Raw genomic sequence first — 22,063 nt, 5'->3', positions numbered from 1 at the left:
TAGACATTACCACAGTGCCCGGCCTGACGTCCACAAAGGGAAGTGCTAGAGAACGTGTCTAGCGTCCCAACATGGTCCTCAGGTGGCCGCAGCTCACGCCCGACTCTTTAGAACCCTGCTTCATCACCACAGCTTCCCTGCCCTGGACCAGGACCCTCAGAGATGGTGGTGCTCATGAGTGTGCACTCTACCTTCCCAGGCCATTTCCAACACCCCAGATCTACCAAGCCTCAAAGAAGCATGAGGTTTTTATGCTTGCTGAACCAGAAAGGAACGAGAATTCAACTTAAAAGAAATTTCCCAGAACACCACATAGGCTTTATTCTTCTAAAAATGATCTAGACGAATCCTGTTCCATTAGTTCATGCTATTGTGAACAGTAACCGTGGCACAGTGAGAATGCTGGATAGGGTTTTTATTGGTTTTGCTTTGTTTTGGCGACTTCTACACAAACTAGAGTCATCTGGGAAGGGGAACCTCAGTTGAGAAAATGCCTCCTTCGGTGGCCTTAGAAAGTCTGTGGGAATGACCCGGTAAGCAGTGTTCTTCCACTGTCTATGCTTCAGTTTGTGCCTAGGCTCCCCTCAGTAATGGTCTGTTACTTAGAAGTGTAAGCTTTTTCTCTCCCCATTAGTTTGATCAGGGTTTTATCACAGCAATAAAAGCAAGCTAATACAGCGAGGCAACATATTCACAGGTAAGCAGGCCTTTGTTCTTTTTATACTTACTTATTCTGTGTACGTGTGAGGTTGTGCATGTGCCATTACGTGTGTGGGCACATGCACGTAGACCAGAGGACAATCTGTAAGAGTTCATTCCTTCCTTTTACCATATATGTTCCAAGGATCAAACTGAAGTTGTCAGGCTAGGTAGCAAGCACTGAAGCCATGTCTCTGCCCCCCACCCCCAAATAAATGTTGGCGTACTGCTAGGGATAGACTTTAGGGCCTTGCTTGTGCACAATAGTTATTCTATCACTAAGTTATATCACAAGCCTTGAACACCACCACCCCACCACCCCCTTTTGAGGGTTTCTCTGTATAACCCTTGCTGGCCTGGAACTCACTTTGTAGACCAGGCTGTCCTCAAACTGAGAGATCCACCTGCCTCTGCCTTCTGAGTGCTGGGACTAAAGTCATGAGCACCCCACTGGCTGGTTTGATGATTGATTCATTCGTTCATTCGTTTATTCTATTTGCTGGTTTTGAGACAGGGTCTCACTGCATAGTTCTGGTTGTCCTGAAACTCACTTTGTAGACTTATAGTTTAAAAGGATCCACTTGCCTCTGACTCCCCGGTGATTAAAGGCATGTACCAGCACACCTTGGCTACTTTTTTTGTTTCTTGATTATGTGCATGTGTATATACATGCATGGGAATTTGCAAGTTACTGAAGGTATGCTCAGATGCCAGTGCTGTTAGGTCTCCCAGGAGCTGGAGTTACAGGCAGCTGTGAGCTACTTGATATGATGGGTGCTTGCTGAGAACTAAAATCAGGTCCCCTAGAACAGCAATAATCATGCCTAAAGGTAAGCTGTCTCTCCAGCCCCTGGAGCTCTCTTGATGAGATGAGGTCAGGACAGAGCTCTGAAGGCACAACCAAGCACTAGTGAATTCTGCCATGAACTCTGCATCAAGATGTCAATGCTAGGTGGAGTGCCATGCCCACCTATTTCCAGATCCCACACAGGCACGGCAGCAGGTACAAGTTACTCTCGGGCTGGACCATAGCATAAACCTCATGGAAGCTAGGGAGTAAGGGCCCCCAGGATTATAGGATGTGATGGAGCCTCACTGTCTGCTTGGGGAAAGCTGGTTGGCTACATGCAAGAACAAAGTACAAGAGTTGTGGGCCTGACTGGAGAGGTACAAATAGGAACAGCCTGCAGCAGATAGGCCTGGCCTCAGAGAGGCGTAACACTGACCTGAGCAGAGTTAGGAGGCCGGCGGTTGATCCTCCAGAGGAGCTGACTGCCAGGGATGACTTGCACTGTCTCCTGAGCCACAGGAACATCATCGGCCATGTCTCCAGGCACATCACTGTTAACTTTCTCGGGACCATCATCCTGAAACACAGGATACCTCAGAATAACTACTGGCCAGAAGACAGGTCCCCAGAGCACGTGAAGACTTGCTCCCAAGCCCCTGTGCAGTGCCAAGCCTTTTTTAACTGAGGAGAAAAAATCCAAACTATCTTCGTGGCTTTGCTTTCTGCAGAGCTGTGCCAGGCTGGACTTCTACTCTCTCACAGAGAAGGGAATCATGGGTTGAAACAGCAGCAGGTACAAACACCGTCCTCCCTGACTCATGCTTGGTTATGTGCCTGTCCACCTTCTGAACCCATAACACATCATCTGAGACAAAGGCCTCCTGATGCCTGATGCCCTGATCTCCTGGGCAAGACGGGCCTGTCCCATGCTAACAGACACACAGCTGTTTGATGTGCTTTTAAAGTTGACTACAGACACAGCTGTGAAGGGAGAACACCAGGGACACAGGACATCCAAGAAGCAATGAGCTTAGAAAGACTGGCACCAGACAGCACTCAACACACTACATGGATTTTCTCTCTGTCTCTCTTTTTTCTTTTTCTTTTTTTTTTTTTAGATGGAGTCTCACTGTGTAGACTGTAGATAGCTGGGAACTTGCTGTATAGATTAGGCTGCCCTGGAACTCACGGATATCCTCCAGTGTTTGCAAAGTACACTATCACACTTGATGATGAATTTTTTTTTCTTTAAAAAAATGAAGGGGCTGGAGAGATGGCTCAGTGGTTAAGTTGTATTGACTGCTCTTCTGAAGGTCCTGAGTTCAATTTCCAGCAACCACATGGTGGCTCACAACCATCTGTAACGTGATCCAATGCCATTCTCAAGAATTCTTCTGGGGTGTCTGAAGACAACTAAAGTGTACTCACCATATATATAAAATAAATAAAATCTTTTTTAAAAAATGAAATTACCACTGGGCAGTGATGGCACACACCTTTAATCCCAGCACTCTGGAGGCAAAGACAGGCAGATCTTTGAGTTTCAGGCCAGCTTGGTCTACAGAATGAGTTCCAGGACAGCCAGGACTACACAGAGAAACCCTGTCTTGGAAACATACATACATACATATATACATACATACTTATAAAAGGTGTCCAATGGCACATATAAAACAGGAAAAAAACTAGATACCTGGATGAGGTCAAACATTTTTGTTAAATAAATATGAACATCTCTCTCTACTTTAGAACATCTTGATTTTTTTTTTTTGATCTATAAAGTATGACACCTCTTTTGAACTATCACTTTTAATTCTAATTTTGCTTAAGAATAACCTATCTTACAGTCATCAGCATTCCAAAATTCTGAGAGGAAAGTCTTTGCCAGTACTTTCTGACTGAATATATTACTGAGAACTCAAGTACTGAAAAAACAGAAATGAGATGCGCTTGACTTCTTAAGTAGGCCTCAGCTAACTCAGGCAAAACGAGAGCTGTATTAAAAGGGCTGTGTGGAAGGGCCTACCTTCCCCGGAAGCTTCCAGCAGGTACAACATAAACAGAATACAGTCAAACACTTCTGCCCAGATAGCAGAGCCTGAACAGACAGATGTCCTACCCACTGCACACCCCTCCTGGCTAAGGCCACAGAAGCCCCGTGCTCCTGGAGGACCTGGGTCACTGCAGCTGGCACTCACCGTCCTGGCCTTCCTGGCATGGTCACCTCTCTTCTCTTGCTTTTTAAAGGACTCGTATGAGGCAGGGTCTATGCCCCACAGGCACTCTGTCCACTTGCCATACACTATAAAGAGCTTCTTCCTGCTGCAGGAAAGGGTTAAAACACGGTTAACAGCAGTGACCTACAGGGCAGCGCCTGAGTGTTTCAGACCCTCATCCACACTGCTGGAGAAAAGGTGTCCCCACCCGATGCCAGATGGAAAATGAAGGCACAAAAGCCTGAGAGTCCTCCTCGCTCGGGGCCTTAGAAAACGGGCAAAAGCACGCACCTGTCTTTAATGTCATGCTGCATGTGCAGGCCCTTTGCTAGGGTACGTGCTCTGCCAAAGAGCCTCACCCCACAACCTGTTGCTTTGTAAATACTACACTGGGTTTTCATGTGCTGTGAGTCTTGCAGGCCCTTTTCTATGAAATCTGTCTATCACGTCTCCCAAGGTCACATGGTGATTTGCTTTCGCCATCTAATCGCTTCCCTGGAAAACTCCACAGCAGTCAGACTCTGCCTCACATCACAGTGAGCAGAGCCCATGCAGAGTCTTTTTCCTTTTGCCTGTCTGGGAAGAACACAAACTGGCTGCCTGCTCCTTGGGAAGTGCCCTGCAGACGCTCACAGACACTTGCAGAGCGAGGATACAGAGTCAGGAGCTCAGCCAGCTCCTTAAGCAGCTCCTTACCTCCATGGAAAAAGCCTGCTTGGGGCTGGGGAGAAGGTTCAATGAGAGCTTCCTGTGGAAGCACAAGGACCCAAATTCAGATCCCTAGAATAACACCCATACTGGGGCAGAGACACAGCCCGACAGCCAGACAGCCGGGCCAACTCAGGATCAGTCAGTGATCAAGCATGAGACAAATGGTAGAGGAAGACGCTAACACTGACCTCAGCTTCCACATGCAGGTTCATGACTATGTTCACGCACAAACATATACACACTCATATGTCACACACACAAACAAAACAAAAAGAAAAGGAAAAAGAGAAGCGTCCTTGGATCCAGGATATAAAACCAAAAGCTCAAGACTCCCCCATCAGCTCGAAATCATCAGGCTACTTCAACCATGGGCAGGCCAGTCTCAAGATACCTTGATGCCCTTGGTCACCACTCTGACCATAACAGGACCTGTGTCCTTTACAGTACACATGTGAGGTCCTGATATTTCTCACCAATATAAAGTCTGACATTAATATACAGGTTGTTTAAACAGATGAGTTTCTAGTTTACTAGAGACAGGCAGAGAGAACAAAAACATTGTTTTGAAGTTGAAACCAGATGTCAATAGCTTGAAAGACTCTCTTGGCATTATACTACTAAATGGCAGTTAGTTATAAAAATTTGAGCCGGGCAGTGGCGCACACCTTTAATCCCAGCACTTGGGAGGCAGAGACAGGAGGATTTCTGAGTTCAAGAACAGCCTGGTCTACAGAGTGGGTTCCAGGACAGTCAGGGCTAAACAGAGAAACCCTGTCTCAAAAAAACAAAAAAACAAAACCAAAAAAACTAATTAAATAAATAAATAAATAGAAGGAGAGGAGAAGCTAGGTGATGAGAGAGAGAAAGAGAGAGGGGGCATGGAGGCAGATGTTCAGGTGTCTCCACCAGTCAAAGATAGTTTTTATATCTAGGTTGGGTATTGGGTTACGCTTCCGAATGAGCATTACCAAACTTATAAATCCTTTGGTTAACATTTTAAAAAAATTGTATAAAAGCAAAAAGGAAAGGGGGGGGGGGGCATGGGACAGGGGTTTTCTAGGGAGGGGAAATGGGGAAAGTGGATGGCATCTTAAATGTAAATAAAATAAAATAAGAAAAAAATAAAAAATAAAATAAATAAATAAAATTAAATAAATAAATAAATAAAAAAAATTGAGATCTAGAACATAATTTTACCAATGGGGGAAAAATTCAGAAAATGTATCAAAAACACTACTAGCCATTTTCTACACAAAAATCTCCAGAAAGCTCTGGCTTACAGAGTGGAATAATGCAGACACATGAACAATGAATGCCCACATGCTTTGCTGATATGCAAAGTTGGTACCCATAAGGAGAAGATTCCTGGGCAAGTGGTAACATCTTAGTTCTGTTTGTAAGATTGTATAGAGTTGGGCAGGTGATCCAGGCTATAACCCAGCATTTAGGGGTAGACTGTAAAATTAATGTGAGCCTGCACTGCATAGCAAGGCCAGCTCAGAAACAAAATAAATTGAACATTATCCCTGAGTAAAAATGTCTCATTTTTAAGGTCATTTCTCTTCTTCCTCTAGAGGGAACAAACTCCACTCTCCTATTACCAGAGGTCACACTTGACACTTATCTGTCCACCCTGACCAGACATCACTGCAGAACCACAGCTAGGTAGAGCACTGCACACTGTAGAGCCACAGCCCTGGGCCTCACGGGGTACACCTACTTTTTGTCTTGGATGTACCCTTCCACTCTGTGAAGTTCCTTCCCAAACAGTCCACAAGGCTTGAAGTGAAGTATACACTTATCTCCAGTTCTGCAGGAACAAACAGGCATTGGTTATGACGTGAAATGTCTAGAGAACCAACCAGGCTGCAGGGAAAGGGAAGGACTTGGCCATCTAGGAAAGGAGGCCATGAGTGATGGTTGACATCACAAGGAGGCTTCGCTCAGTGACAGACAGGCTCTGTGATGATTGTCTGCTCAACTGGGTAAATTACTAAAATATCATTTCAGTGCCCATTTAGAAAATGGGTGAATTTTACGATTTATAAATTATATTATCACTAAGGTGTCCACAAGCAAGGCCAGTAAGTCACGAGCTTCCACTGTGTGCCTCAGCCCTGACTGACGCTGGGCAGGGTCACCACATTTTTACCTAGCACTGACACTTCTCTGGTGCACTTTACATTTTCAAAGAAATTAACAATGGTAATGAAAAAAATAATCAACCAACATGGGGCATTTCTGATTATCGCCACACTAGACAAAATTAAATCTAGTCAGACACAGTGCCTAGGGGCCCCACTACAGGAAGGACTCAAGCTGACGGACGGAATGCAGGGCTAGAAGTCCAGACAGGAGGAGTGCAGACAGACAGCTCCCTTCACGACCTAACATTAGCTCAGCTGGCTTGTCTTCCCGTGGACAGCCTGGCCTGTCACCCATGGCCCAGAGTCACCATCCCACATCCACAGATGGACCTGTTACCTGTGATTTAGAATCTCCACTGTCCCATACTGCTCTATCCATAGCTGCCCAAGGATGACATTGTGCACACAGCAGGTGGGGTTGGTCCAGGTATAGGCTTCATTATGTCTGCGAAAACATATACAATGAAGTTCAGAACTTGGGTGACCCAGAAGGCCATGACCAGGCAAAACCAGACCATAAACGCCTGGATGCAGGACAGTGCTTTGAAGCCTTTCCAGTGCAGGCGAGTGAGTCAGTGTGCATCTGAAATTTACTTCTCCTTTGCTTTGTAGTATCAACAAAGCTTTCTACTTACATGTCAAGACAAGTCAATAAGCAATAAAGGAAGGCTAAAACAAGAGAGAGGCAGCTCTCCTGTGAAGCTGCCGAGAGGAAATGCTCCATTCGGAAATCAGTCCTGAGCCCCAGCCTGGCTGTGGGGAGTGCAGGAGAAGGCTGCTGTTGTCAACAACATCCAACACTACCCATCCTTTGAAACAACCGTGCCCCAAGGAAAAACCTCACAGGCAAATGCAGTGGCAGCTAGACCTGTGCCTATGGAAGGCTGTATCAGAGAAGCTTGAGTAAGAGCAAAAATATCTTGACATAGTCCTATGAGGAAAAATATCTGCAATCTCTCAAACGGCCCAGGTAGAGGCCAAACATGTTTCTCAAACACATTTGCAGCTTTCCAATTCTGCCCATCTCAACTCCCAGAGCAAAGACTATCAGCACAGAGGTCAAACACTGGGGCGCCCACCACAGAGCTTCCTGCATGAGCCTGCCTCTGTGTTCCTGGCAAGTTGTGCAGGGACAGCCCTAGGTTCTTAGTGTTTGTCGGATTTTTGAGACGGTCTCACTATGCAGTCTGATTACCCTAGAGCTCACTATGTAGACCAGGCTTGGCCTCAAACTCACGAGACATCTACCTGCCGGTGCTGGAACTGAAGATGTGTTCAACTACAGTCAGCCTGCCCCTAAGTTCTTAGAACTGTCTGGCAAATGGCCAGTGGGCATCACATACTACACAGATCCTCCCTCCCAACAGGCTCCTATTAGAGAGGCACAGCAGCAACTGAAACCCTGGCTCTGCATGCTGCAGTGGGTTTCAAGCCCTAGCATATGCTAACCACCTGCTACTGACTGTCTCTCATGGCAGCTGGGCTCAACAGTCCCTAAGAGGGACCTCTAGTGGTTCTCACCTGCAGGCACTCAACTTGACATGTACAAACACACATGCCTGTGTGAGCATCAGCAAGCAAGTATACATGGCTACAGGGCAGCTTTGAGTTCCTCTGCCTAAGGAAAGAGAGTACCTGACTCTGAACAGCCCTGGAGAGGGAGTCTATGAAGGAGAGTGAAGTTCTTGCTGACCTGGAGCCAGCCTATCTTAGGCATGGCCTAGAAGTAAAGCGCTAAGCTAAGCAGCTGGGTTTGGGGTTGTCATAAAGCAGTGACTGAGGGTTAAGGTGAGCGGCTCCAATCCGTGTGTGGGAGGGGAGTGACTCATCCGCCTCGGTGGACACAGGAACTCCCCACCAGGAAGCCTAGCAGAAATGCCGCTGGCAGAAAGGCTCTCAGCCCACACAGGATCTCCCCAGAAGGAAGCCCTCTGAGAAGTGGAAACCATACATCCTCCCAGTCAGTGCAGGGCACGCTGGCCCTGCTTGTGCCTGTCACTCACTTGAGCAGCTCCAGGGTGATGGTCCCCCGGGGCTCAGCCTCCACACTCTTGCCCCAGAACTTCAGCTTTGGGTAGATGGAACCGTGGAACATGAAGTCTTGATTGAGACCTTCTGAATAAAATGCACTAATAGGAGGGTGGTGACTGACCTGCTCAGATATAAATCTGAACCCTAAGTCTTCCCTAGATCCAAAAATGAGAAAAAGGGGAAAAGAAAAAAGCACATTAATGATAGCCGTAACAAAGAGTCGTCAGCTTACCTACCAGTTGGCATGGTCTGCCCTCCTCTAGACACTGATCTAGGATCTGGGCCCAGGAGCCTCCAGCTATGACAGGAAGCAAAAACACTCAGCAACAACCTCTTAGATGACACATCTGGCTGTGTACCGTCACTCTGGAGTACACCTACCCACTACCACACAAGCTCTCCTAAGAGGGAGCCTCTGTCTGTCCCACTGCTCATCTCACTGATACCTCAACCTTTCAGCCATCAGCCAGGCAGGCCTCAGATGCAGACTAACCTCAGTCCCAGGGACTCCTAAAAGCCAGTAGGCCCAACTGACTCAGAAGCCTATGAATGAGTGCTCCTGTCCAGCTTTTTGTACAGGCTCCCAAGACTTTATGATGAAATGTCTTAGATCCCAGAATATTCCTGGCCAGGAAACAGGATTCTTGCAGACTCCCTTATTCAATAAAAATGTCAGTTTTTAATTGTTCCGGAACTATGAATACACCTACAGTTGTAGTCATTAGGAATTACAAAAGCTAAACCACATAATTACTAACTTAGCTGGAATCAGAATTCCCAATCATTACAGAGGAAGGAAAGTTGAAAAATTAGATTTTAAAAGGTTGCCTGCCAAGGTATGTAATCTACAAAATGAATACTTGTCTAAGAAAAGCAAGTGTATTTTTAGCTGTTTGAGAGGAATATGAAGGGATGAAAGACGGTGTGCACAGCCTGGTCTGTGCAGGACTGTGGAGTAGGCCACTGAGTGTCAGGGAAGCTCAGTGTGGAGACACCAACAAGCAGGCCTGGAGAGGAACATATTGTGAGGGAGTTTTCCTGGCAGCCTCTGAAACTTCAGTTCAGCCTCTGAATTAAATCCCAAGTCAGGCTAAGCTTCTGTCTGATATCTGCACCTTGGGCTATTCCTATTCTCCCCACATCCACACGGCTACTGCTGCTGCTGCTTTCCTTTTTTGTTGAGACGGGTTCCTACTGTGTAACCCAAGCTGTCCTGGAGCTTGTAATCCTCATGCTTAAGCCAGCTAGAGTGCTAGACTTTAGAGGTATGAGCCACTGTGCCTAACTTACACACATTTTTTTTAATCACCCAGAAATGTTCTCCTTCTATCTTATTTCTCTCATCCTCCTCTTCATCCTCCTCTTCCTCCTCTTCTTGTTGTCCCCTTCTTTTTCCTTTTGTGTTTTGAGACAGGGTTTCCCTGTGTAGCCCTGGCTGTCCTGGAACTCGCTCTATAGACCAGGCTGGCCTTGAACTCAGAGATCTGCTGTCCCTGCTTCCTGCCATCCCTGTTTCCAAGTGCTGGGATTAAAGGCTGCACCACCACTGGTTGGCGCCTATTTTATCTCTTTCAAGACATTTTAAGCTAAACGAGGTTTGGACGTCACATCTTGAATGTGACAGGCTCACAGGTGGCCGGCAACGGCAACGTCTGCTAGAAAAACAGAAGAAACACTTCACTAATTCAGACAAAATTCACAGCCTTAAAAGTGACACTTGTGGGGCTACACAAGCTCAGTGGCTCTCCCTCCAGAAGACCAGGTCCAATTCCCAGCACTCACATGGCAGATCACAGCATCATTAACCCCAGTTTAAGGGAGTCTGACTCCATCTTTTGTTCTCTCTTGAGTACCAGGCACACATATGGTACACTGACGTGCATGTAGCCAAAACATCCATACACATAAAATTATCATCTGTTTTTAATTTTCCAAGGTAGGGTTTCTCTATGTAGCCCTGGCTGTCCTGGAACTCGCTCTGTAGTTGTTGAACTACAGAACTTGCTCTTGCACTAAGAGACACGAGCCTGCCTCTGCCTCTTGAGTGCTGGTATTAAAGGCTGCACCACCACTCCTAGCTAAGGAAAATGTTTATGATACAATGCAAAGGTCATCAGTTAACACCTCACACACAAGAACATCTACTGCGATGCTGATGCCAGTTTTCTTTGGTGGGCTGCATCTGTTTTCTACTTCCAGCACTGCCATGTTCTACACAGAACATTATCATGGCTAAAACACCAGCAGGCTCCATTTAATGAATTCCCCAGACTAACAGCTAACCCTGAGTCCAGGGCAGTGGCAGATGTCATGGCAGAACTCCTCTCTACAGTAAAGATCTCAGAGCAGGATGGCAGGTACTGGCTCTCCTGCCTGCAGCTCCACAGCCTGTGGCAAATAATCATGATGGCAGCCAATGAGAATTCCTCATGTAAATCCTTCTAGTTACTTCCTTCCCCCATCAGAAAAGCCCTCCTTACTAAACTACAGTGCTGCTCTCTCCTTACTGAACTACAGTGCTGCTCTCTCCTTACTGAACTACAGCGCTGCTCTCTCCTTACTGAACTACAGCGCTGCTCTCTCCTTACTGAACTACAGCGCTGCTCTCTCCTTACTGAACTACAGCGCTGCTCTCTCCTTACTGAACTACAGCGCTGCTCTCTCCTTACTGAACTACAGCGCTGCTCTCTCCTTACTGAACTACAGTGCTGCTCTCTCCTTACTGAACTACAGCGCTGCTCTCTCCTTACTGAACTACAGCGCTGCTCTCTCCTTACTGAACTACAGCGCTGCTCTCTCCTTACTGAACTACAGCGCTGCTCTCTCCTTACTGAACTACAGTGCTGCTCTCTCCTTACTGAACTACAGTGCTGCTCTCTCCTTACTGAACTACAGCGCTGCTCTCTCCTTACTGAACTACAGTGCTGCTCTCTCCTTACTGAACTACAGCGCTGCTCTCTCCTTACTGAACTACAGCGCTGCTCTCTCCTTACTGAACTACAGCGCTGCTCTCTCCTTACTGAACTACAGCGCTGCTCTCTCCTTACTGAACTACAGTGCTGCTCTCTCCTTACTGAACTACAGTGCTGCTCTCTCCTTACTGAACTACAGCGCTGCTCTCTCCTTACTGAACTACAGTGCTGCTCTCTCCTTACTGAACTACAGCGCTGCTCTCTCCTTACTGAACTACAGCGCTGCTCCCTCCTTACTGAGACATAAGCACACTACATCAGCCATACATGCAGCACAGAATAGGTCACAGCATGGCCGACCAGGAGTGACCCTGAAGAGCACAGATGGGCCCACTAGGAACTGTGCAAACTCAGTGACCAGTCTCTGGAGGTTCAGGCAAGGCTAAAGCAAAAATGCATCAGCGTCTTCGACATGTTCAGGAGTGTTTACCATGGCAGCATAACTGCAGGAGACCCGGAGTTGGCAAGGGGAGTAGGAACAACCTCCCAGCCCGGCCGTCTAGAGGCTCACCACAATCCATATGAACTAGGACTCCGCGCCCAGGCTCAGAGGTCTGCTAGGTCCAAGGATGAGAATGGAGGGTACACACTGCTCATGTGCATGAGTGTTGGCCACACCACCGTGCCAGCCTCATGCTCTACAGGGTTCCAAGAGGCATGACACCACCCAGAAGAAACCACTCAGAGGGATTCCAGTAAACACTCAAAGACTAGACATGGTGAGGCTAGCTCTTTCCTAAGACCCTGCAACACAGGCATAGAATGAACAATGACTTGGGCTGTCTCTCCTCTCTTTGGTTATTGCTCTCTCATCAAAGTGCTTCTACAACTACCACAGTCCTACTCATTAGTTCTGATTCCAATTTTGGTCTAAAACTAGTGGCCCCCATGTCTCTACCATGTAATGCACATATACCACCAGTGGTCTACATAGCATGGTCTCCATCCTTGAGCCCACTGTACTAAGATTCTATGCCAGACCTTCATGTAGTACCAGGGTTCCATCCCGTCAATAACACAGCATTCCATGTGTGTGAATACCTTCTTACCCACAGCATTCCAAATACTTCAGCAGTTCCTAACTCCAAGCATCTATCCTAATCTGAGGAATCGATGTTGAAGAGAAAACTGAGCTCTTCTTGTTCATCCAAGAGCCCTTCTGTAAAAGATTCATTATGAACTTTTCTTACCTGATCAACTCATATGTCTCTCCCAAGAGCGGGTTAAAGGGTTTGCCAGTTCTCTCCCACTGGGAAGCCACGGCAGAGACCGCAAATGCTGCTACAGACTGTAAACAATCCAAAGGTGGATGAGGAACAGCTTCAGCCGAGACAGCAAAGCTGCTCCCCACAGAGCATCCAAGGCGCTCAGCACCACTGCCCACTCTGCTGACTTCTCAGTTTTTGACTAACAATGGTTTTTTAAGATTACAGAACTTCTAGGGAAACACCACTATTACCCACTATTTCCTCAAAGTCACAAAGAGGGAACAACATGTTTTCTCCACCCCAGGCTGCACACTCTGCATATACTGAAGCAATGTCCATGCATCTGCACACACGCACACACACAGATTCACAGATAAATGCCCTCCACATAGGCACATGCACACATGAGACAGTAGAGAGAAGTCAACTCCTGGGAGTTCTTAGACTGGTCAGATACCTGAAGAGAATACAGTTCTTCCAGACAGCCTACCAGCAGAACACCTGGGCACCAATAACTATGGGGTCAGTCAGTCGAACAGTTACAGCACTGGGGTGTCCTCACCTGCATCCTCTGCAGGGGCTGGGACTGATCTGAGGCTTTGTGAATGAGGTACACATGTTCCATGTACTCCGTGATCCGCTGCAGGAAGCTCAGCGGCTCATTGAAGGCAACTGGCATTGTGATCTTGGACAGCTCCTGCAAGAAGCCAGAAAAAAGGACGTCTGGTCGCCGGGCGGTGGTGGCGCACGCCTTTAATCCCAGCACTTGGGAGGCAGAGGCAAGCGGATTTCTGAGTTCCAGGACAGCCAGGACTACACAGAGAAACCCTGTCTCGAAAAACCAAAAAAAAGACATCTGGTTGGGCTGCTGGGCTTCAGGGTAGGCCCCAGATGCAAATATCCCACTTTACCCTAGTGTTCTAAGGATCACTTCCCAGAGTCTCACATTCCCATACAGACAAGGTCTTAAAGACTCTCTGTGGGCAAGCTATCTGTTGTGAGCCCTGGTTTCTACCTTACCCAACTTGGAATGTCTTCCTGAGTGGCAGCCATGGCAGCTCTCTATCTCCCAGACCTGGGAGTGATCACAGGAGCTCCAGGACAGCCACCTCCCCACTTCATCTACTCTAGATGAGTGGTATCAGTCCCAAACATCCCATTGTTAAAACTTGCCCTTCATGGGCAGGTGGTAATAACACACTCCTTTAATCCTAGCACTTGAGGGGCAGAGGCAGGAGGATCTCTGAATTAAAGGCCAGTATGGTCTATAGAGTAAGTTCCAGGACAGCCAGGGGTACACAGAGAAACCCTGTCTCGAAAAAAAAAAAAACCAAAAAAAAAAAAAACCAAACATATCCTTAGCATCCATGGCCTCTTCCAGGACAACATGGAGGCACCTGGCTGGTGCTTGGCAGGCAAGCCCTTCTAATGTGGCTCTGCCAGGAAGCTATGTCAGAGTCTGTAAAGGAGCACCAAGGGACAGAAATGAGGCTGCAGCTCCTGCCTCCACAGAGCTCATGCACAGAGGACAAAGGTCTTCAGGAGCTACTCCTGAGCGGGGCTTCCAGAGAGGCATTAACAGAGAAGATAGAAGGACTAACAGAAGAAAGTGAACCTGTTATAACAGGGTAGGCTCAGGTGCTCCAGGAACAAGGACAAACTAACAGCTTTGGCTCTGAGGATGGTCTGCGGGCTTTCTTTATTGGGGGCTAGAGTGAACCCCTCTGCTCTCATCAGTCCCAAATATCACTAGAGATTGACAGACTGCCCTGGAAGAAGTAGTATGCCCAGCGTACTACCAGCAAGACAGCCAGGTCCTGGGAGACAACATTCTGGGAACGGGTAGGACCTTGTTTACAGTACTGATCTAGGGAGATCCCACTGAAAGCCTGTACTCACAGATCCTGAGCCAGAGTCAGTCAGGCTTCTCAGATACTACATACCCAGCTGAGAGACATTCAGACATCTGGGTATATAGGGATGCCTCCATAGTAGAAAGGTAAGAAAAGACAAGGCTTCATATACGTTCTGGGCATTATATACCTGTAAAAGCAAGGGAAGTTGAGCCCATAACATACAGTGCAAGAGGTCAGAGAGGCAGTGCAAGAGCAGTGGGCAGAAGAAACACAGAAGGGCCCCAGCAAGAGAGAGGCTACCTGGGCGCTAGGCATTTGAATGCACACTGCTCACCTGCTCTAAACCCTCAGCCTTGAGTTCCATAGGCCAGCCTCCATCTCTGCTGCTTGGTACAATACCATAGCCTATAAAGTGGACTTGGCTATGGCTAGCAAATGCCAACGCATTTCTCCTTTGATTCAGCAATGCCATGTCTCAGCACCCATCTCTGAGCCTCAACAAATATATGTGTAGGGCTAGTCACTGTGATCTGCTTTGGTCAGCCAAAAGCCAGAAACGGTCTAATATCTAAAACAGGGCATCAACCCACTAAACTGAAAAACAACCAAGAAAGGGGTTGAAGTAGTTACAAGATCACTTAGATACCGGTGTCTGCGGTATAAAGAAAAGCCTATTGCCTCTCTGAAAGCATGGGAGGAGACATATATAAGTCAGGGAGTGGGGCATGGAGTGAGGTGCCATGGAGTAAGAATGGTTGACAGTTACTTTTGGGGAGGGATAAGCACAGGAAGCTGAGCTTCCGAGACTGTCATGTTCTGGATGTGGTCAGAGTATCCCAATAGTTCACCAATTAACTGTGAAGAATTAAGATGACTCTTGTCAGGGGCAGCCTTGCTTAGACACCGAAGGCCTAAAATCAGCCATAGGCCTAAGTCAGCCTGCTAACACAAAGTCATGGTCTCTGTGGAAAATCACTGAACAGATAGCTATAAGATATTGTAAACAGGCAGCTTTGGTGGAAATTTACCAGCCTGAGTAGTCACAGACCTTGTAGATAGGCAGCCTTGGAGGACAGTACCAACTTAGATAAGGACAACTGAATATAGGCGGAGTCATAGTGACCTGTCCCCTGAACCTTCACCCAGCCGATACCCTGTTCTGGAAGGTATCTGTACTCCCCCTGAACACCTACGCTCCTGCATCATCCCCTTCCCCACATCCTGCCTTTTTGTGTATATTACCCCTGTGTGAAAAAGTAAAAATCACGATTTGATCAGACTATAGACAAATTGTCATTCTCTGTGTTCTTCTGTTTCCCCCATTCTCTCTTTCAGGTGATCTCCCCGGGACCCTGTTTACTGCCCTGCTGGACAGGGCAGACACTTAATCCACGTATAATGTTACTGCCAATCTTCTGGATTAGGTAAAACCACTGGGTACAGTGAGCCTCCATGGTTGACTAGGGTAGCTAAGATAGAGCAGGGCAGGGGCTGGTGAGATATTTAGCAGGTACACTGTACAAGAGAACTGATTCCTGCAGCCCGTCCGTTCTCTGACCTCCACATGCACACGTGTGGACGTAAATAAATGTAGATAATCATTGTAGAACATGGCAGGGGCGGGTCAGACCTCCCAGTGTAGAACGCTTCTGAGGCTTTGGACTAAATCCCTAGACCTATAAACAAACAACAACAAAAGAAAAAGGAAGAGACCAACAGACAGGCAGCTGTGCATGCCCCTTCCCTGCCTTTCCCTGTATGTTTTATACTACCTCAGGACTCTGCCAGCATTGAAGTCATCACCAGACACATGCCCTTGGTCTTGCAACTCCAGACACAGGAAATAGAATAAGCCTCTTTTCTTTACAGTTTAGCCAGTCTATGGTATTGTGGTATAGGCAACAGAAAACAGACTAACAGATATTTAGTGCATTTGACTTTGAACTCATATTTTGAAATAAAATCATAAAAAGAACCTGTAAACATAAAAAATAAAACTGATGAACCTATACAGTTCTCCCAGACCTATGTATAATCACTCACGAAAAAATGAGGAAACTTTACAACACGGATACACAATCAAGTAATTAAGTAAGGTAACATCCTCGGAAGACATGTGGGCCCTATGCAGTTCTGAATGAGCTCCCTGTTTTTGTGTATTCCTACCCAAACAAGAACCTCTAATTATAACTTCTTCCAGCTTCCCAATGCCAACCCCACACCATCTATCTACCATCAATCCATCAACAGTGATTTAAAATAAAAGGCTGAAAGAAAGTGTTTTCTCTGGGAACACGGTATAAAAGTAATCACAACAGGAAGACGGCATTAAAAGAACTCAGGTAGACACACCTGAAATTTGGCAACAGGAATTCCTGGACTCTTGGACTTGAGTTTCTGTTTGCCAAGTGCTGATTTATGCATGAAATATGCCAGAGACCATATGAGTACACTAGCCTCTGATAGTCAAAGGCCACATGGAATGTTATGGCTACTAGATACCCCACCTCCATGACACAGACACAGTACCTGACAAAAGCTATAGCCTAGTGTGTGGTGAGGCCCCGACTTGGTCTCATGCAGGAGGTGTTCAGGCCACAAGCAAGGCGTACATTTCAGAGCACCAGGAAGAAGGCCTTATGGGACGCCTCCTGCCTGCTTAACTGCTTAACTGTAAAACTGCCATTCTGCTGTCCTAAATAATGTCTCCCTTCCCCTTAGGAGGGAATCCTTTCCTGCTTATATTAAAAAAGATGTTTTTGGCCTCATGATTATTATAAATATACAGCACATATTTTCTTAGACACCAACAGTACAAATCTCATGGGAGTTAATGTCTAAACTCCACGCTTCACATGACTTATCTGCACTCACCAAGCCAATACATTTCTTCAGGATACTCCACACACTGAAGTCGCTTCTGGTGAACATGGGAGCAGGAAGGGCTGTCCTGTGAGGAATGTGAGAGCAACAGGAATTTATTATCCAATGGAATAGGCAGGGGATAGGATGTATTTCTCACAGGAATTGTTCAATGTCATAACCCTAGCTTGAGCTTGAAACATCAGTCTCTAAACAATGGCATTCTGTGAGAACAGTGAGGTCACAGCTGACACTACAGGGTTTCCGCACCACTGCTTTAAGTCCTCCTAGGAACAGTTACTGGTCATGGTGGCCAGGCCACTGCTGTCCTCCCATGACAATGAGACGGGAATCCCTCTGCACACGTCCCTACTTCCTACTGTAGAGTCTTCTGCCCAGGCTCAGATGGCCGGCAGAGCTGAGACTACAGGAGAGAGATGGGTCAGAGCATCCCAAGGTGCACTCCTTCTCAGGCCACCCAGTGAGAGCCCAGCAGTCACTTTAGCCTCAACTTCTGCTCTGGCTACCTGGGGAAAGACCAAGCTCCCTTAGGAACTGTGGGCTACAGTAAGCCCTGTCTCCATGTGTGGGAAGAACCTCGGGAGAGATGTGTCTAGCTTGTAGGAAGGAAAGCTGCCATCACAGGGGTGCAGAGAAGGCATCATGGAGCAAGGCCTCAGGTACACCACTGCTCTGGGCCCTCAGAGGACAACCTAGTTTTTCTTGTGGAATTCCCAGTGACACTCCTCTGAAGTGGAACAGGAGAACCCTGACTGGGCATTTTGATCCTGAGAGAATTATAGCTGGGGTCTTGTCAGGTAAGACCTCACAAAAGACTCACTGAGTCAAAACAGGAGGGAGAAAAGCTCTGAGACAAAATGGAAAAGGAAAGAAATCTAATGTTTACTGAGCAGTGTGTACCAGGGCTGCCAAAAATAGCTGGAATGCTGTGCACAAGGAAAACTGTGAGAGCCACAGAAATGGGGATATAGCTCCGTAAAGAGTCAGGCCCCAAGGATCCACCCTGTGCTACTTTTTGTCAACATGACAAAACCTAGGATTATCTGGGAAGAAGAACCTCTGTTGAGAAAAACATCTCTATCTGATTGCTTATAGGCAAGTCTACAAGGCATTTTCTTGAGTAACAATGGATGTGGAAGGGCCAAGCCCACTGTGAAGCCTTAGCAGATGGTCCTGAGTTGCATAAGAAAGCAAATTGAGGGCTGGAGAGATGGCTCAGTGGTTAAGAGCACTAACTGCTCTTCCCGAGGTCCTGAGTTCAACTCCCAGCAACCACATGGTGGGTCACAACCATCTGTAATGGGATCTGATGCCCTCTTCTGGTGTGTCTGAAGACAGCTACACTGTACTCACATACATAAAATAAATAGATCTTTTAAAAAAGAAAGAAAGAAAGAAAGAAAGAAAGGAAGGAAGGAAGGAAGGAAGAAAGAAAGAAAGAAAGAAAGAAAGAAAGAAAGAAAGAAAGAAAAACTGAGCAAGCCATGGGAGCAAACCAGTTAAGAAGCATTCCTCCATGGTCTCTGCTTCAGTTCCTGCTGTGGCTTCTCTCATGATGAACTGTAACCTGGGAGCTAACAACCCCTTTATTCCCAAGCACATGGATGTGTTTGGTTTTGGTTGTGGTATTATCACATCAATAGGAAATAGAACTAATACCCAACCATTGCAAGAAGACGAGAGGGTCAACAGGAGAAGACATGGAGAATGGCAAGGCTCCAGGCAGCGACAGCAATATGGAGGAACTTTGGTATACACAGGTCTAGATGCAAAACTCAAGACAAGAGGCCCCAGAGGAGGCAGAGACAGCAGAGTGAATGAAGACAAGTCTGGGTTCAGGAATAAGGAGATGTGCGTCCTCATTTCAATCATTTCAACAGTGACCATGTAGATCAATGTCCAAGATGCATTTGCTCTCTGAGCAAATGGAGCACTACGCAGACCTGCTTCAGACGGGGAGTGCGAGGACAGGAGTGAGTCCCTGCTGCAGGAGCTTCAGGCAGAGAACAGGAGTGGTGCAAACAGTGCTAAGTGCCACTGTGCTTAGGAAGAAGAATGAGGGAAGGCGGCACATGTGACACAGAGCGGACATGAGAGAGCCTCAAGATCCAGGTGTATTTAGCAGCCAAAGCATCAGATGAGGAGAGTAGAATGAGGCAGTGGTCCCACACTCACTGCCGATGTTTGGCCACAAGATGATGTACACTTGGAGGGAGCTGGTGAGGTACAGAGTGAACAAGCTCCTTACAGAGGCCCTCACAGTCCGTGTGAAGTACTCCTGCACCCACTAAACATGTAGATGGAGGACAAGAGAAGGCTAAGCATCTTTGGCAGAAGGGGCCTGCCCTGAAGGCAAGTGAGCCATGCATTAGGTCAGCAGTGAGGATGAGAGTCCACTGAGGCCAAAAACACCTTTAGAATATAAGCAGGAAGCCTAAGTCCCATGGGTGCTTTTTCCGAGATTGAGAAGTTTCTGTGATGACCACATGGTCTAGGTACACAAATGAACACTGTTTTGCTGCAAGCAATTAGTTAAACCCTATCAGTCCCTACAGGGCCAGTGGTCAAAGCTTCTCAGTGAGATGTAGAAGGTACAAGAGAACCATCACTAGTCCTGCTAGCCCAGCAGTCAAACATATCTCAATAATACACAGAAGGAACAACAGGATTAACCTAGTGCCTGTGGAGTGGTAGGTGGGTCTGAGTCAGTAAATGAGGGCTGTGGATCACGTTATGTACAGGCTGTAAGCCATCCTGGGACAGCACTATCACTTCATGGAAAGGGAATCATGGGTCAAACACTGCCCGTCAGTGATCTCCATTGGACAGAATGCCAAGTGGACAGACATCAAATCTTATAGGACATCCAGTGGCTAGACTGCCTGGAAGAGTTGTCTTGGAACTAGGAGAGCTTCAGCTCAATTCATGAGAGGGAATACTTCATAGGACAAAAAGGGGCAATCCTTGATACGATCTATGTAAGACAGCATACCTGTGCTTTCGAATTCCATTCTCTTGTGGTGGTCTCTCCCCATTTTTCCCAATCCTAGTACTTTTGCTTGTATCCAAGTCAATCATCTCACTAATTTTATTTGCCTCTGAAAATTCCCCTGTAGAATTATCAGAATCAAAGCCTGCAACAAAGAAGCAAAAATAGTCACCTTCTCTAGACTTGGGAGATGTAGAAGCCTACTTTAAGACTGACTACACAAACAGAAGCCTAGAGATCTATGAACCTTTGGTTTGGTTCGGTTTGTTTCTTTGAGGCAGGACTTTACTATGTAGCCTTGTCTGGCCTTGAACTCACAGTGACCCAGCAGTCTCTTCCTCCTGAGTGCTGGCCACCATCCCCATCTAATTATTTTCAAGTGGTACATTTAGAATAATCATCTCTGTTCCCAACTCAGAGAAAGGATGGTCTACCCCAGTGTCAGGACGCAGGGGGTTGTGTGGGAGCAGCCCCTCTGCAGCCCATTGTAGCCTGCTATGATGGCAGAGGTGATCTCAACATCAGTAAGGCAGAAGCCATCTTTGGGGAATATGAAGAAAAACTTATTCAAAAGCTCAGGGGTGTTTGGAGTCCCTGGCTGAGGGAACTTCTAGATGTGTGGGTGAAGAGGCATCTGAGGTGGTCTCTCCGTGGTAGGCATGGCCTCCCTGGTAATACCTACCTGTCTGTAGACTCCTCCTCTGAGGGCTACTGAGTCTGCTCTACAACATACTCCACTGGTAGGCACACACCAACGTGAAACAGAATCAATGGGTCTCAGTCATACAATAATGAAAATGATTTCACTGAGCCTTGGAAAAGGCAAGCTCAGTGCCTCCTTCTGGGATTTCAGTCCACAGACATCATCAGCCAGCCATCAGGGCTGAGAGGGAACGACTGACACTCCGTGCCCAGATACTCTAGAAGAATGGGAGTACTAGCTGAGAGGTGGTGGTATACGCCTTTAATCCCAGCACTGAGAGACAGAGTTAGGCTCTTCCAAGTATCCCGCCTCCTCCCCTCCACCCCCCACACTGTTCTTTAATGCTGTCTCTTAAGATCCAGTCAAGGTTCACCTCATGAGAGAAACCATCACTGTCTTTCTAAGAAAACTAATGTCAGGTCTTATCTAACACACTCTTGGTCTTTTGGCTAAGCCAGACCAAGTTCCATACTCCACACCCCACAGATTCCTACACAAGATGCAGTCTCTGGGTCACATCTCTTGTAGTTGCTTACCTGTGACGGCATCAAAGAATTCTTCCTCCCCGTTCATCCTTCAGTGACAAGGCTGTCACTGTTCTGGGGTTTGGTCTTCCTACTGGATCATATCTGATCTATATTTATGTTGAAGATGTGTGGATCCTGGAAGTCTGAGGGGAGAAATATTTTGGAATGAACTCAGCTTCTAAAAAGCCTATGATCTAGAAACAACTTGTAAATTCCCTTTTTTTGTTTTGTTTTGAGACAGAATCTCACTCTGCAGCTCTGGCTGGCCTGAAACTTGCCATGTAGACCAAACTGATCTAGAATTCAAACATCCTTCTATCTTTAACTAAAG

General features: G+C 46.9%; 1 protein-coding gene across 1 annotated transcript in view; it reads right to left on the bottom strand.

Moving 5' to 3' along the window:
• Osbpl2 (oxysterol binding protein like 2) overlaps positions 1–22,063 on the bottom strand; it is a 44,968-nt gene that overhangs the window by 5,524 nt on the left and 17,381 nt on the right. Inside the window, exons 2-11 of the mRNA XM_034494951.2 lie at positions 21,742–21,875; positions 20,506–20,647; positions 17,505–17,580; positions 13,337–13,471; positions 12,757–12,854; positions 8,567–8,749; positions 6,901–7,008; positions 6,137–6,226; positions 3,688–3,811; positions 1,926–2,066 (exon numbers count right to left, since the gene is read on the bottom strand). Coding sequence (XP_034350842.1) covers positions 1,926–2,066; positions 3,688–3,811; positions 6,137–6,226; positions 6,901–7,008; positions 8,567–8,749; positions 12,757–12,854; positions 13,337–13,471; positions 17,505–17,580; positions 20,506–20,647; positions 21,742–21,778 — 1,134 coding nt within the window. The 5' untranslated portion in view covers positions 21,779–21,875. The remainder of the gene's footprint in view (positions 1–1,925; positions 2,067–3,687; positions 3,812–6,136; positions 6,227–6,900; positions 7,009–8,566; positions 8,750–12,756; positions 12,855–13,336; positions 13,472–17,504; positions 17,581–20,505; positions 20,648–21,741; positions 21,876–22,063) is intronic.

Source organism: Arvicanthis niloticus, chromosome 2 (assembly GCF_011762505.2).
Source record: "Arvicanthis niloticus isolate mArvNil1 chromosome 2, mArvNil1.pat.X, whole genome shotgun sequence".
Lineage (NCBI taxonomy): Eukaryota > Metazoa > Chordata > Mammalia > Rodentia > Muridae > Arvicanthis > Arvicanthis niloticus.
Note: the sequence above shows the minus strand (reverse complement) of the source record. Positions and strands in the feature narration are given on the sequence as shown.